Below are 17,666 nucleotides of genomic sequence, written 5' to 3'. Positions count from 1 at the left end.
CTTGAGCTGCTCATCTGATCTTGGTTCTGGACTGTTGTTGCCATGAGCTGAACAATTCCCCATTAGTTCTGAAGATTACTTTGGCAGCTCCAGGATGGTTTTTGGAGGTGAAGTACAACCTCCACTCAATACCCCTAATATCTTTAACACACTGATCACATTCTTCTACTCTCACTTTTTAAACTTTTCATCAGGCAAACTTCAGACTTTCTTGCAGACTAAGCTGACACACAGAATCAGACAGCTGTCATGTTCTCCACTGATCTGTACCTTTTGTTCATGTTCCAGTTCTGTCTTCCCTGGAACAACCTCTAATTATCAGTGCCTTCTATTCAGGTTCATAGAGGTGTGTAATGTCGGCTAGTTGGAATTCTGCTTGTTGTGGACAAGCTTAGATTGACAAGTGAGATGTTGAATGCAAAGCCGGAAGGGAAGGGGAGGAAGGAGCCATGAGAGAAGTTGAAAATCTTGTTTTCCTGAGATGAGCATGCAGGTAAAGTTGTTGTTACAATAAGTTTAGAAATAAACAGTTTCTAATCAATAATGGTGTTTTTGGATAGATTGTTAAATATTGTTGAACATTATGGAGAAAGGTAAATGATTGATGCAATTAATTTTTTGAAGGAAAGATAAAACAAGAAGTTCTCAAACTTGTTATTTTTGTGAGGTCGCCAAAATGGATCCTTTAGTAGATCCATGTTCTGGGAGATTTTGCTGTGCCCTCTGTATTCACAGAAAGTAGAACTCCTTCATCACCTGATAACCTCCATAGGATCTTTACAGAATTTACAGGAATCCTAAGCTCTGCTTCTCACTAAACACTGCAAAGTCGTTTTACATCAGTGACAAAGGGGTTGGATACCCTTTGTATCACTGGACCATGTTGCCAATAAGATTCTAATAATGTGGATTAGTTAAGTATATCGGTGAATTATTTACATTGCTAAAACAACTGAAATTAAATTGGTAGCAACAATTTTAGAGTGAATGTGCCCTTGGAAGTACTGAGGGTCAAGTTTAAAACTGTATCTACCTGTTCATTTGTCATAAAGATTCCGAAGAAAAATCCTTGTTGCTTTACTCATATGCAATCTATCTGTTAGAAGTTGGTAATGTGTCTCAATATAAAATCATTTTTACTGTATCTAAGTGTGCCTGTCATTGTGGCAATGTAACATTTCTATATCCTACACATCTCCCCATACTGTTGGGTCCAGGTTTTATTGCCTATTTATTTGCAAGTAATGATACTTGTGTGAGTTTTCTGGTCTAACTCTACAGCTTGTAGAGAATTAGTTAGAATGTTCTGACTAACCACTTTGAAGTTGCATTTTCTGTCTTTTGGCTGCCCATTACATATCCATGCAGCCTAATTTTCAGCTACTAGTCAATGCTTAGAAAGAAAGGATTGTGAGAAATCAGAGGAAAAACAGATAAAAATCATGCAGAAATAGGAAGCACAAGCAGTTAATAATAGATCAAATGGTGTTCAGATATAAAATTGGGTGGTGTGTTTGCAGTTGGAATTTTTCCACTGGTAAGTGCAAGGTGATGCATTTTGGGAAATCAAATGGAAATAGAACATACAGCAAATAGTACGGCATAAAGGAGGCTGATGAACAATAGACCCTGAAGTTCAAGTCCATAGTTCCCCAAAAGCAAAAGCAATGGTAGATAGAGTAGTGAAGAATGCGTATGGCATGTTTATCTTCACAGATGAGGATACAGAGTATAAAAATTGAGTGGTTATGTTACAATTTTACAAACCCTGGTTAAACTGTATTATGTGTAGTTCAGTATGCAATAGTATGAGGGATATAGTTGTGCTGGAGATTCATCAGGATGTTGCAGGGATTGAAGGGCTTAAGTTTTGGGGGTATTTTGCATAGATTGGGTTTGTTTTCCCTGAAGTGAAGAAGACTGAGGGGTGACCTGATTGAGTTATATAAAATTTTAAGAGAGATAGATAGGGTAGATAGTCAGATCCTTTTACCCATGGTAATAGGCTCTCTAAAAAGAGGGCGTTAAGTTTAAGATGAAAGCAAAGAGTTTTAAAGGGAATTTGAGGGGAAAGTTTTTACAGAGAGCAGTTGATATGTGGAAGTCACTGCCAGAGGAGAAGATTGAATCAGATACAATCACTAGATTTAAAAGACATTTAGACAGGCAACTGAATAAGCAAGGATTAGAAGGATATAGACCTAATGTAGCAAATGGAATTGTTGTAGTTGGAACATAGGTAAGCTGAAAGGCCTGTTTCAGTGCTGAATGATTCTATGAAACTTTAGAACTGTTGTCCAATCAAAATGTAGTGTTTTTACTCAGTGCTGAGTTATTCAATGAACCAGTGATTTATTAAATGCCTGTTGCATGGAGGTTTACTGATGTATACTTTTCAAACTGACAGCATGTGATGGAAGCTGTAAATGCAGGTGTTAATCCTGCAGGAAATTCTACCAATCAAAGCAGCCACTGGGACTTAGGCAGCTCCTTCTTCTTTGCTGGCACCATTATAACTACTATAGGTAAGACATTTATAATCAATCTTGCATCCATCATCCATGATTAATGTTGGGCTGATGAATTTTGATGGAAGTACACTCTGAGGATTGTCATGTCTTGTACATTCCAAGATCAACAACCTTGGTCACTTGCCCAGTGAGCTAGTAGACAAAATGAGCTGTTGCCTTTTCTATAAAAAAAAATGGAACCATAAAATTATGTTGTACATGTGATGCACTTTAATGGTACATGATTGCCTTTTTTTTGCCATGTGTAGTAAATTCATGTGCATTAAATAAAAAGAGCATCTTGGATTTTTAATTACATTTTTCACTCCACATTGATTGTGTACTATTACAGAAATTCATTTCAGTGTAAAAATATTGTCTCTGTATATAATCTCAGTCTTTTAGGTACTGCAAATGTAATTTTGATATTGACTTTAGTGTAAAGTGATCAATATCAAATCAGCCATTATATCTTTCTATTAATTTTCAATTTCAGTGCAGTCAGTGGCATAGCCAGCAGATTATTTAAAATCTGTAGAGAGGACTCTCAGGGCAGTGTTTCATGGGTGCACTCATTAATCTAATTGGAAGATATGTTTAAGCAGTGTTCTAAAAGGAACAGATGAGGGGTAAGAGGGGAGATATTTCTGCACACTGGAAAGACTAAACTATACCTTGAGAAGGAATTGTTGCTATCATTGGAACCTCTGCAAATCTGGATCTGCACAACAGGAGAGGATATTCTAGAACACTAAATGGAGCATGGTGAGCAATGATAGGTGTTTTCACTTTACTCCTGACACTGCTGTAAATCCAATCTACAAGAATAATGTAAATTTTGCAAATAACCATAGCTGATTTGCAGTGCTGAATGACATCGTAAACACAAAGAATTTTGCAATCCAGAGCACCACATGTACAATGCTGGGGGAACTGAGCAGGTTAGTCTTCCTCCCCCTTCTCTTCTGGTCCTGATCAATGGTCTTGGCCAGAAACATTGGTTGTGTATTTCTTTCCATAGATGCTGCCTGACCTGCTGAATTCCTCAGTATATTGTGTGTGCTAAATGGCATTATTTGTTACACTCACTAATCCTCACAGCTCTTTGAACTTCATGACTTTACTTCTGTCTAACCTAGGCCTAAAGGACCATGTTAGCATTGACGGCTCACATAGTCTCAAATTGAACAATTAGCCCTGCTAAACTTCTTGTTGAAGCTGTTCTGTACTTTGCTCAGATGCCGCTTTGGCATGTCTCGTGGTGTCTAAAACTGACTGCCCCATCTTCTCTGACTCTCTTCCTGATCTCTTGCACTGTGATGTAATTTTTTTTTTTAATGAGAGCCCAGACTTCTGCTCAATGCTCCACATTCTCTTTTGCCATGTTTCCCAGTATTTCTCATGCCTTTTGTTTTACTTCTGGAGTCATCTCTGGCCAGCTGTCTGCCCATCAGCCTAAGATTTTTCTCCTTAATTGGCTTTCTGTCAACTTCCTTTTATGGAGTTGCAAGGCCTGTTTCAGAGACTGTACAGCCCCGAAATAAGACATTTGTTGAAAGGACCCTACCTCACCCTTAGCAATATGCCACCTGCTTAGAATTAAGAGGCACAATCTCATTTATCATAATTTATTTGGGAGGCATCATACAAGAAAGCCAGAGGAGGGAGGATGCGGGACAAGATTTTTTTATTCACATGTAATTTTCTGTTCACTTTCTGTAAGGCTGATGGAAACAAGGACAATGGGGTCTCTTGAAAAGCAATGTGTAGGTTTATAGGGAACAAGCAGGGAAACAGGAATTTACTGGACTACTCAACAAATAGCACTGATGTGATGGGATGAATGGCCTCCTTCACTAAGGACCTCACCAAAGGACTTGGCATGAGGGAGGAGGAGGAGGGGGAGCCTAAAACCACACTCAATGATTCAGGAACAGTGTTTTCCCCTTCATCAGATTTCTGAACGGTCCATCAAGTCATGAACATAAATCATTATTAATTTTTTCTCTGTTTATATAGTTTTGTAGTTTATGGTAATTTTATGTCTGGGTTGTTTTGTGGCAGCAGGACAACACATTTCATTTCATGCAAATCACTGATAATAAATCTAATTCTGATTCTTTGCTATGATGATTTTATGATTCTTAATGAATTCTGCTATTCTGCTTCCATATGTCTCTTTTGCAGACCCTTCTTGTTTCTACCCTATCTCAGTCCTCAACCACTTCTGTTCTTCACTCGACTCTCATCACTCTCTTTACTATTTCTCGTCTAGATTTCTGTCCTTCCCCAACATTGCTGTCAGTTCTCTCTTCATTCTTGCTACCTCTCCTCACTCCATTCTCCTTCTTACCTCTCATCTCCTCTTCTTTGTCCTCTCCTCTCAATTCTCCACTCCTATCTATTCTTCCTCAGATCTACACTCATACGCTTTCTTTGCTTCTTCACCTCCTCACACCCCTCCAGTCTTCTTCCTTGTATCTTTTTTTTGCCCTTTCAATCTCATCCATTCTCCTTACGTAAGACATTGGGAACAGAATTAAGCAATCGGGCCAATCAAGCCTGCTCTGCCATTCCATCGTGGTTGATTTATTATCCTTCTCATTGCCTTCTCACCATAACCATTGACACCCTTACTAATCAAGTACCTATCAACCTCCACTTTAAATAGATCCAATGATTTGGCCTCCATAGCCATGCATTCCACAGATTCACCACCTTCTGGCTAAACACATTTTTCCTCATCTCTGTTCCAAATTCCTCCTCATCTCCTTCCTCTTCTCTGACCCCACATCTCTCCATCCTTTCCTCTTCTCATCACCTCCTCTTTTGTGTCCCAAATTCCCTCCAACCCCTCCCTCTCCTTTCTGTCCTCTGCTCTCACCATGCCTCTGTTTTTGCCTTTCTTTCACCATCTTTTTTCACTACTCCATTCTCCTTTCCCACCTCTTCTTTCAGTCCCCAATTCCACCTCACCGCCTTCCCCTTTCTTCCACATTGTATTAGCCAAGTTTTCTCTCCATCTTCTAAGTAAAAAACAAATCAGCAATTTGTATTTGCTATCTTAAGAGCTCATGAAATGGTAGGAAAGTTTGCACCACTTTGGCTCTGATGTATGGGCGAGTATGCTCATATGGCCACAATGTTGGATCTGAATGTGCAGAATGTGTCACCCAACCTTGAACAGAACAGGATCAGATAGCCATGAAGCTCTACTTCGAAGTATAATTTTTGACAAGGCAGGATTCCTAGACCTTAGTTGTAAAATTTAGCTGATGGGGATATCAATGGGCTTTTTAAAATTTTCAACTGTGGTATAAACAGACAATGCTGCAGTAGTCACACATTATACATGTGTTTCGATTTTCCTTTTCATTAACGTTTGAAGTTAAGTTGTGTCCCCTAGTGAAATTGACTATGGCACAAGAACCTTGGAACGTGTCCAATCACCTTTCCTTAGCTTCATCCCACCCCCTCTGGTCTTCTATCATTTCGCATTTCCCCCTCGCCCCACTACTTTCAAATCTCTTACTATCCTTCCTTTCAGTTAGTCCTGACGAAGGGTCTCGGCCTGAAACGTCGACAGTGCTTCTCCCTATAGATGCTGCCTGGCCTGCTGTGTTCCACCAGCATTTTGTGTGTGTTACAAGAACTTTTATATGCCCATTAGTATTTTCCTATGCAACTCCAAAACACATTTCATAAAATTTGATACATTGTTTCCTTTACTCTTAAGATTCATCTGTTCATAATTAAATTTTACTTACATTTAAAATCTCCTTGTAATTTCCTTGCCCAAATCCTCTGTCATCTCATGTTTATTTCCAAATAAGCTATTCACATCGAAACCACTTTTGTGCTTGTGAATTTATTGAAAATCTCATTACATGAGCACTGAAGGCAAATGTTCTTCCTTTATCTAATTTTAGTTTAATTTCCAAAATCATATTTATTCTCATAAATAAATGATTTAAATGGCTATCAAACCTACTTGGTCCATAAAAAGTGTATCAATCACTGGAAAAGGAAACTAATCAATGTATGTAATCATTGAAGGCTCTCAGATGGAAATGGCCTTCCTGTACTTACTCTGATTTTTAAATCTTTATCTGAGAAACCCTTTATTGTTAAAGACCTTCATTTAAATTGTACTTAGATTTCCTGATAATTCTACATTTCACGTGGTCCAAACACAATCAGACCAACAACATTGGAGCCGTGCTCCCTGTTCCAAGAGAAGTGTTCTGGAATTATCCATGTTATTCATTCTCTGTTCAGAATGTAAAATGGTAACAAATTCAATCAAATGCTTTTAATGTAAAATCATCATAAAATTGGCAAATTTAAAATGATCGCTCTTCCACAATTATACAAAATTTGAAATTAGGGGTCTGAGTAATCCCAATGGGAATTAATATTCATTTGGTATGTTAGATAGTGGATTCCAGAAGTTAGACAAATAACAGTAATTATCATCTGAGATACTGTAAGAAATAAGTTAGTGATAAATGATTGTAAAGAATTGGTGATTTTTAACAGTTGTGTGTAGCAGTTTGGTGGTAGATGGAACAGCTCTGTCTTCTAGTTGATACTGGTGGAAAGTGACACAGTGCATTTTCATATAAGGGGTCCACTTATATTTGGTCAGTAAACTTTCTTAAATGGCTGTGTTACCTAGAACAAACCTGTAAAAGATAAATACGTATGCAGATAAGTGAAATGAGAAGAGATGTTGAGAGTTTATAAGATATCTAAGAAGGCTGGCTTCGTGGTAAGTAAGAAGGAACATACCCTGTGTCTTGTGTGCCAAGCCGTGCAGATTTAATCCATTATCAATGCTGAGTGAATTGATTTCAATAAGTGCAAATGTATTGACAATGTTATACATTCAGTTTGCTAAAGTAAAATCACTGGGATTCAAAACACTATTGAATGGGCTTGGCTTGGATGAAATTGCCTGCTCATATTCTCCTTGCCTCACACATGAAAAATCGTAAACCTTGGGAGAGCTTTAGGGAACTTGGTGAATATATTAATTTCATGCCAGGAGAGAAGTGGAATGAAAAAGGAGCAATAAAAAATAAATCCTTCAGAGATTTTGAATTAGCAAATTTATTCACAGAAGATTCCATATAGGGGACTGATAAACAAAATATAATCACAGCATTTACCTCAACCAGTGATAATTTATTCTCCAATCTAGTCCAAATTTATTGAAATACAAAGTGCATTACACTTAGACACTGCATGATCTTCACACTCGTCTTCAGTGGGTTAAATTTAATATGTATTGTGCTGGAATCCTTTGTCTCCTGTTAGATTTAATGCATTTAGAAAAACTTTGTCACCTTGTGCCTTATACAGTTTGATTTTATTTTCTTGTAGGTTTTGGAAAAATTTCTCCAATTACTGTAGGTGGAAAAATATTCTGCATTATTTATGCCTTATTAGGAATTCCACTGTTTGGGTTTTTACTTGCTGGTGTTGGTGATCAGCTAGGAACTATATTTGGAAAAGGAATCGCTAAAGTGGAAGACATATTCCTTGTAAGTAATACCAATCTCCAAATTTTTAGAAATGCAGTTAAGTATTTCAGTGCCTACTTCAGGTGTTACACCAACCCAATACACATTTTATTTTCCCTGTGGTGTTGAAAAGTTTAAATCATCTTTTAACAAGGGTAATTAATTAAAGAGAGCCATTTCAAGTTTCTATACTGGAATATAATAGCGTCGGTACTAATTTTAGAAATATTATTCTGTGCATTTACAGTTTTGGAAATTTTCACTTAATTCTATCATGTATATAGATGTCTATATTTTATATTTGAGACCTAGATAGATCAACAAAGAAGTAAAATATGTAAGAGGTGAACATGTCTAGTGGGATTGGGGAAAAAATACGCATAAATCTATTAAATTTATGAGATGAATAGAGAGTAGACAATTGGAAAATGGATCCAAATTGAAAGAGTGAATTATTTTGGTACGTTAACAGTATAAGGACAGTCATTTGTAAAATCCAGAAGTGTCTCTAGAGCTGCAGCAGAAATGGCAATTATTCAGAATGATTAAACCTGTTATATTTATTTTGGATCAAATGAACAATATTTCCATTGATATGATCAACTGCATCTCGTGGTTCAAAAAATGGGGCTCCTGAACAGGTGGAGGCTTTAGTGATGATCTTCCAAAATTTCCAAGATTCTGGAATACTGCCAGCAGAGAAAAATGTAGCAGCAAAAATGTTGCTCATCAATAAGGATAATGGAACATACAAGAAAAGAGACCAATTAGCCTACAGAAAAATGCTGTAATCCAAGACTTGGCAACATGGCACTTTGAAATTCATGTTGTGATTACACATAGCTTGGATTTTCAATAGGCAACACTTGGATTTTTGCAAGATATTTAATAAGGTGCCACATAGGACAATGCTGGAGTGCTTGGCATCATGGATAGTATACTGACATCAATTGAAAATTGGTTATTGGACAGAGAGAAAAGTATGGGAATAAAACAAATCATTCTGAAGGTGACAGGCTGTATCTAATGGGTATAGCAGGGATTGATGCTTGAGTCCATCTTTTTACAACTAATATCAATCGTTTGGCTCAGGCAATAAAGGGTGGTGATGAGAGTAAACTAGATTGTATTGTGGTTTCAGAAGAGGATTTAAGGAAGCTTCAAAGAGATGTGGACAAACTAAATGAATGGAAATGGCAGATGGAATTTAGTGTGCAAAATTGTGATTGGTGCCCATTAAGACAGAAGTGGATATTTGTTAAAAGTTGAAAGGTTTGGTGGTATGTTTTTTCAAAATGACTCAGGAATGTTTGCACTCCAGGTTACAAAGGCCAACATGGAGGTGCAGCAAGCAAACCTAATGGAAAATGACTTTATTCCATGAAAATCTGATTTCAGTAAGAAAGTCTTATTCTTTGCTGAGACTGCACCTGGGTAGTTTTGGTTTCCTCCCCTATGAAGATTTGGTGGAATAGTCCCAAGAAAGACATGTTTATATGAAGAAGCATTGAGTAGATAGACTCAGTATTTTGTACAGTTTAAGAAGATGAATGTAAGCATACAAAATTTTTAAAGAGTTTAACTGAAAGATAATAGGGAATGTTGTCTGTAGATGATTTCTGAATAAGTCGAGATGAGTTAAGACTCAAGTGATAAGAAGTCTCTTCACATTGAAGATAGTGAATGTTCGGCCTTCTCTAACTTGGAGGTCTCTAGTAATTGTGAGCATTTAAAATAGAAATCAGAAAATTTATGAATGTCAAAGGAATCAAGGATGGTGGGAAAATGGTACCGAGATGGAGGTTCTGATCTGAATGAATGGTGGATGTCCTAATCCTTTTCCTATTTCTTAATGTTCTTAGTTTTTCTGGCTTCATGAAACAGAAATATTATTTTCAAAATCTGGTTGCTTCTGGAAACAGAGACGGCAGGGAAGATAATGGGAAACTGGGACAAGTAATCTAGACTTTGAAAATACATTTGATAAAATAACACATATAAGATTGTGACAGAAAATAAGTGTTTATTGGATTAAGGTAACACATTAGCATGGATTGAGAATTGCTTTATGATGGAAAACAGAAAGTAGGAATAAAATGCTCTTTCAAAGAACACTTGGATGACACTTTATATGACAATACCTATATAGTTTACAGATGAAGAACTGGAAATAGGATCAGTCTCTATAGGCCATTCTTTAACCACCACAGGTGCAATGGGGTGAATGGTACATTCTGATTTTTATATTTCCATGGTTCTATGATGCTTTGAAGGCCAAGTCATCAGCGATTATTGCTGCGACATATGACAGTTCTATAGAATCTGTTGTGACGTACTGGAGCCACAAACCTGGCTCATGTTGCATGGACGAATGAACCTTTCTGAATGATGCTAGGTGCCCAATATCCATAGTCAAGGGCTCTACATTTCCCAGACAAACTTTGGAAATTATTGTTAGTAGGAAGTTCCAGGATTTAGCCAGTGACAATGAAAGACCTGTGATAACTTATCATGTCAGGAAAATGTGAAATTTGGAGTGGTGCTTCCATGCTTCTGTTGCCCTTGTCCTTCCAGATTATGCATTTAGGTGCTGCTGCCAAAGTGGTACTTTGTAAGCCCCTGCAGTTTCCTTTATAGCTCACTGATGGAGGCAATAAATATTTATAACATGGCAATCCAATAGGCTCGATTTATGATATGCCAATCAAGTAGCTCTTGATTTATGATATGCTAATCAAGTAGGCTGCTTGATAATGAATATTGTCAGATGTTTTGAATATTGATAGAAAGGCACTCATTCAGTATTCTTTAACACCCCTGATTTGTAGTGGGACTGCTTTGTGCTTTCAGGAGGTGAATCCCTTCTCCCAGGATACCAGTTTATGAGCTGCTCTTGCAGCCAATGTGTCTTGTAGCTGGTTCAATCATATCTCTTGTCAACCATGAAACTCTGAATATTGATAATAGGGTCTAGGTGCTGGTGTTGCTGTTGAATGTAGTTGAGGATGATTAACATTTCTCTCTTTGGAGTTTATCTGTTACGGATGGCTGCTTTGCATAACTAAAAGCCACTGAAACAGTTGTTATGTTTGTTCATTATTACTGTTCATTATTAAAGACAAACAGCAATGGGTAAAACTAACACGTACTGATTTGGAACACTCCAGCAATGATTTCAGCTTGACACTAGCATATGTGACTAACTCAGCCATGTCACTTCTGGTTCTGGGGTAAACCACCCACATCGCCCACTGGGAACTGAATTTCTATATTACATACACACATAACACATCTTCCCCTTTAAAGAAAAACAAACACAATACTATGTCCTCATAAACCTGCAAGAAACAATAACACTTTCCATCACATATTTACATTATCTATTGTAATGAGCAAATACAGCCCCTTATTCACTCATATACTTTCAATCTATACACACATAATAACACAAGTGACCAGTAAAACTTTTTGCAGTGAGTGCAGTCAACCCACTAAAGAACTTGTGATCTTTTATCTGAAGTTAAAATAAGGGTTGTTTTGCAACACACTTTGAGAAATGAAAGCTATTTGGTGTGACAGTTTTATGGTCATCAGCAAAGAAAACTAATAAGTTATTTGTTTTGAAGGAAGAAATACATAGCATTCTTTGAAGAATATGTCATTTAAAACCATTCACCTCAATGATGTCAAGATCAGTAACCCAAATCAGGTGCTGGGTTGTTTCAATGTCATTAACCTATGCCCATTGACTATATTACAGGCAACACACTAGCTCCTGCCATTTGCTCATTTCAATGAATGCATCAGAAACCAGCACCAGCTGTTGACTGATTTTACATATCAAAAGGGAACTAATGTTATGAAATGCTAGGCCCAATTAAAGCCAGCCTCTATGATCTAAAGCTAGCCTGAATGGCTCAAAATCTGAGCCCATGGCCAATGACATTACCAAACTATCATTAATAAGTTAACCCTCCCACAATTTAGTCAAAGAAATCTATTTGATCTACAGATTGCAGATGGCATAAATTCTTCCCTTTGTACCCCACGAATTTAAATGCAGTGGGTTAATCTGAAAGACAATCTAACTAAGGAGACTTTAGACTAGTGGTGACCAACCTTTTTAAGCCCAAGATCCCTTACCTCAGCCTTAGTGAAAGGCAAGAAGGTAAGGAGTGGGAAGTTCAAGGGGGATATTAGAGGAAGGTTTTTCACTCAGAGTGTGGTTGGTGTGTGGAATGCACTGCCTGAGTCAGTGGTGGAGGCAGATACACTAGTGAAGTTTAAGAGACTACTAGACAGGTATATGGAGGAATTTAAGGTGGGGGGTTATATGGGAGGCAGGGTTTAAGGGTCGGCACAACATTGTGGGCCAAAGGGCCTGTAATGTGCTATACTATTCTTTGTTCCATGTTCTAAGATCGACCCCTAAATCGATTAGTTACATACATGCGCACCGGGGTAGAAAAGACTGGAAGTAAAACCCCGCAACCCGGAAGTAAAAATAATGTATGAACACCAGGGGTCACCACCCTTTTTCTGCACCGCGGACCAGTTTAATATTGACAATATTCTTTCAGACCGGCCGATGGTGGGGGGGGGGCGGGGGGGTGTTAAACACAGCCGGAATACAGCGATACTCAAAGCAGGTTCCTTCTGCCCAATCTATTCCGCGATTTAGTTTTCGTGGCTCTCAACACTTAGCTGCTGTCCCGCTTGCTCACGTTTTTTCCACTTGGAAAAAAACTCAACGGGTTTGTCTTTAAGTGCAGGGTGCTTGGACTCAAGGTACCAAAACAGTTTTGAGGGCTTCATTGCCTCATTAGACAACCTCCCACCCGTCCACCGCCAGACACCTTGGTCAGCTGTGGCTGGTCATGGGTGGGGTGAGAGGATAAGATAAGGGCCGGAGGTCCCCTTTCCGGGGCCACAACAGTCACAGTCCGGAGAGACCGACCGACTGAGCGAGGAGTGTGACAGGGCGCGTGCCTGTCCCGCTTGTAGGATCTATCGGCCGACAAAAGTTTGGTCTGAGGGATGACTTTCAGTAGATCGCAGCGAGGTAGCTGCTCTGCTACTTACAAAACCCTGAGCCCGAATTAGGTTGTCTGCGAATATTTTAGCACCGTGTTCCCCACGAACATTCGATGTGTTAAACAGGTTTAGAGACAGTGCCCATCTGTCCGCGCCCCAGGCCAGTAGCAATGGCACTTCTCGCAGGCCATGTGAGGCGGCCGGTTCCCCGAGGCCAACCAGTGATCCCTGGTGTGAGAGTATCACTGCGTTTAGGCGACAGATGACTTTATTGCATTCAAGTTCAACATTGTGTGTGACAGGGAGTGAGGAAAGGTGCAGCTGACTCATATCGTTTCATATCGCCAAATCATATCGTTTCCTCGCGGCCCTGTGGTTGGGGACCACTGAAGTACACTGTGTAGTGTGTGGCGGGGGAGCTGCACGCATGCGCACTGGGCAGAAAGAACGGAACTAAAACCCCGCAACCCAGAAACAATCTCTCAACAGTATTTGTGTATTTATTTTTCTTTTTTTTGGGATCTTCGAGAAAGTCTCAAAGATCGACCAGTCGATCGCGATCGACGGGTTGGCGACCACTAGTTTAGACTATAAGACCATAAGACTTTGAAGAATAATGGAACAAAGAAGAGAACAGGATCCATGTTTTTAGATGGTGCATTGAAAGTATTAGTGAGGAAGATGAAAAGGGGGCAATAGACCATCTTTCTATCAGGGGCCATGAGGACACCACCAGAAGGCAGTAGCCAAAAAGATACTTGATGGTCAGTGTTGCCCCAAGGGCCTGGAGGAGATAGCACAGGTCAATCAGTAAACCTGCCTTAGTCAGGATCAGTTTTATTCCATCTACCAACCAACCTGGCCACTAGTCAATTCACTACAATTCACTTCCCTGCCAACATCCCACCACAGGGAGGAATCTGAAATCGACTTTATGCAAACTGGAGAGCTTATGCTCTCCAGCATGGAAGTAGCAATGGACGTGTCTGTGCTCAGACCTGTGAATCAGGGAATGATCATTAATTTTGCAGCTTCCATTACAGCGTGAACCATAATTACAACATCTGGATGTTACAGCAAGAATTCAGGCTTCTGCCATGCAAGATGTTTGTCATCATGGCTGTGAATTATATTATGCTATAGCACTTGTAGCCTGGCATCTTGTCCTTCTCATCCATCGGAACATCCTCTTCTAAAAGTTAGAAGGCATCCTGAATCAAACTGCAGCCATTATATCACTAGTTCAGGCAAAGACACACAATTGACAAGCACAGAATGACGGTTAATTTCATACTGTATGCAATAAGTTATTGTTGGGTGCACCTAGGTGTATGCTCCTCTTCTGCCCAAAGCTAAGCACTGAAGAAATTCCCTTCCATTCAAAGTTCAAAGTAGATTTATTATCAAAATACTATGCCATGTACAACCCTGAGATTCATTTTCATTCTCAGTAAATCCCCTAAACATAATAGAATCAATGAAAGACCACACCCAACAGGGCGGACAACCAGCGTGCAAAAGACTTTTTGTTTGTCCACCATCAGTGGTGCCATCAGCAACTTCAATATGGCATTGAAGCTGTTCTTAGCCTCACAGTTATAGGTGTAAAGTGTGAATGTATCATTCCTGAACAGAACAGAATGGTGATACATTCGACAGTTTTCAGTTATCACTGGAAATTTGGCCGCGGGTCTTCACTGAAGTTAGTTATGCTTTTGGCATGAGGTAGATTTCAGTAAGAATGTCCTTATTGATGTACAGGTTTCTCACATATTATTCTTGACTGTAAGAAGTTACCTCTTATACAATACATCCTGTGTAGTTTGTGGCCTTTAAAGTATCTATGGTAAAGTATCTATGAATACTTTACCACCCCACCATTTTCCACCTGCATTTCCTCCCTCTTGTAGCAGATGATCAGACCACAACTAAATAATGCAGATGATTTGATCACAGAAGGTCTTTAAGCAATTACTGTTCTATTCCTTGCATACCTTTACAGCTTGAAATTTTTTTAAAAAAACGTATATGTGGAAACATACCAACAGCTTAAATATTAGCTGTTATAACAGCTTAAATTGGTATAATTTCTAAGCTTAATTAACCTGTATATATTTAGCAACAAGTTTAAATGGAAATATTGGGGGTGGGGGGGATTTTCCTTGGTTTCAGGTTTATATTGCAACAATAGCTTCAGATAGCATTGTAATTGCTTTTTATCATAACTGTCTACAGTGTATTCCTCCAGTACACATCTAACTCTTGCACTTACTGTTGCCAATACAACATGCATCATGATTTGCTCCACATACATGCATACAGAATATGGATAGCAATTTGTATCCCAGGAGCCTCATAATGTCCAATAACCACTGACAATCTCAGTTTCTCATAGTGACTCTTTCTTGCACCTACCTTTTGGCTTCCAGAATCTTACTCCTTCCATTTTCCTAATCCCTTTCTCTCATATTCTAGCATTATTTAACTCCAAATAAAGTACGTGATAGAATCTCATTAAGAACACTGCTATTTTTCTGCAAACATGTCTCTATTTAAGAAAAAAGATGCATGATTTTTTCAAATTGACAGCAAGCTTTTCTAAAAAAAACTAAAAAGCTCCAAGAAGGATCTCAAGGCAGGAGAGGAAGTACCTTGGTGTAATTGTATGAATAGTGCTGATGGGTCAGATCCACTGCAGATGCCAAATACATACCAGTGTACTGTGGTACACATCATCATGGCTCTGTGCAAAAATATCAAGACCAATCCAAGTGTTTTTGCACTAGTTGAAACCTTCTAACAGTCAATTATCAATAGCCAATTATCACTAAAACATATAATATTGTATACTTAACTTTGGAAATGTTCTTGACTAATATATAAGACAAAATTATACATCTTGATTAAAACCATATTTTGAGCATTTATAAACTTGAGTTCCTCCTACAAAACTGGAAACCTTTTTGAGAACTTAGTGGCAAAACTATGCAACCTGATAAGCAAATTATGTCACAAGAACAAGATATTTACAAAGGTGTTTCTCATAAGAGAAAGGAACTTATAATTTAAAAATGTTCAGATAAAAGATATGGGAAACATACAAGTACTCTAGTGGTAACGACAAGATCTATAATTTATATAATCTTCGCTTTGGATTCTTTCCATCATAATCTTGTTATGAGATGCTCCCAACTGTGCAAGCTTCCAGGGTTTAGATGCTCAAACTCTCTGGAGTATGGATTGCTTTAAGGATTCAGGACCATCCTGCTAATTGGCAATTGTATTTTGGGCACCAAGAATTGAGTATTTAAAGAGCATCTAAATGGAGCCTCAGTGTTCAATCATAAGCCTAACTAGTGATATTGTCTATTGTTTTGTTTTTGCTCAGTTTGCATTCCAACTTTATACTGTTTTTTGATCCTTGCCTTCGGATACACCAGCATTTGGGTCCTAAACATTCATGTCAAAAAGTTCTTCTTAAAGCTTTTATCATCCACCTCAAATATTCTACTAATCTTCTCATATCCACTGTACAAGAAAATGAGAGAGGAAACAGCTTTAGAAGTCTGTTCCCAACATTGAACAGAAGTTCAAGTTCAAGTTTCAAATTTAACTATCATTCAACCATACATGAATATTGCCAAATGAAACAACATTCCTCTGGGGACAAGGTGCATAATATATTATCCGTAGCACAAATGACTTTTCAGTTGCTGAAATGCATAGAAATCAATTTTATAATTAATTTTAAACAGACTTTTGTGAAGTAGCTAAAGTAAAGGCAACGTAATTGAAAGATAGTCCTAGAAAAGCATTACATTTTCTGACCATGCTCCCATTTGTCAGCAATTTCCTTTGCAATCCATAATTGCAATATTTTAGGTGGTCTTCCTGAAAGATTGAGTTGGGTGAAAATGCCTGTACTTTTCAATTTGCGCAATGACAATGTTGATTGAGACAGAACATTTATTTGATACCCGCTCTGCAACACTGTGTTAGGTACAAGCACTTAACACACAGGATGGAGCTGTCATCCTGTGGTGTGAGAAGTCATGGTACTTCTGATACGTTAGGCCTCTGGTGATTCATGACAAAGGTTAAGTGGCTGAAGCATGCTACACATTTGCCCTTCTGCGCTTTGTGGCATTCGCAATAAAACAGAAACTCAAGTAGAGGGCAGTTCATTTTCTCCTCCTTAAGTGAACAGCAGCAGATAGCTTAAACGTGCTGGGGACTCCCTGTGAGACTTGCAACTATTCATCATTGAAAAAATTAGCACACTCAATGTATATGCAAAACATGTGTGACCATTGCCAGCAATTAATTGCCAATGTGATTGTTCAACAGCAAGTTGAGAAAATTCAATCAATAGTTTTCAATTTTTAAAGTAGCATGTTTGGAAAAGTTTTGTGCTTCTCTACTATAATTTCCCTGACTTGTCTTGAATACTCTTTTGTCTTCATTTTGGTTTGGTCTGTTGAAAATCTACCATACTATGGGACCTTGAATTCATTGAAAACAAGTAATCCTCCAATTCTCCACATCAACAAATTGAGTGAGTTGGTACCTGAGGAAAGTTAGCATAGTAATTACAAAG

At 38.4% G+C, this 17,666-nt stretch overlaps 1 protein-coding gene across 2 annotated transcripts in view; it reads left to right on the top strand.

Moving 5' to 3' along the window:
* LOC140730438 (potassium channel subfamily K member 2-like) overlaps positions 1-17,666 on the top strand; it is a 114,842-nt gene that overhangs the window by 58,897 nt on the left and 38,279 nt on the right. Inside the window, exons 2-3 of one of the 2 annotated variants that reach the window (XM_073050842.1) lie at positions 2,408-2,525; positions 7,896-8,056. The exons of the other annotated variant lie outside the window; for it this stretch is intronic. Coding sequence (XP_072906943.1) covers positions 2,408-2,525; positions 7,896-8,056 — 279 coding nt within the window. The remainder of the gene's footprint in view (positions 1-2,407; positions 2,526-7,895; positions 8,057-17,666) is intronic. 2 annotated transcript variants of the gene reach the window in all.

This window comes from Hemitrygon akajei, chromosome 7 (assembly GCF_048418815.1).
Source record: "Hemitrygon akajei chromosome 7, sHemAka1.3, whole genome shotgun sequence".
Taxonomy (NCBI): domain Eukaryota; kingdom Metazoa; phylum Chordata; class Chondrichthyes; order Myliobatiformes; family Dasyatidae; genus Hemitrygon; species Hemitrygon akajei.
This window is presented reverse-complemented; position numbering and strand designations above follow the sequence as displayed.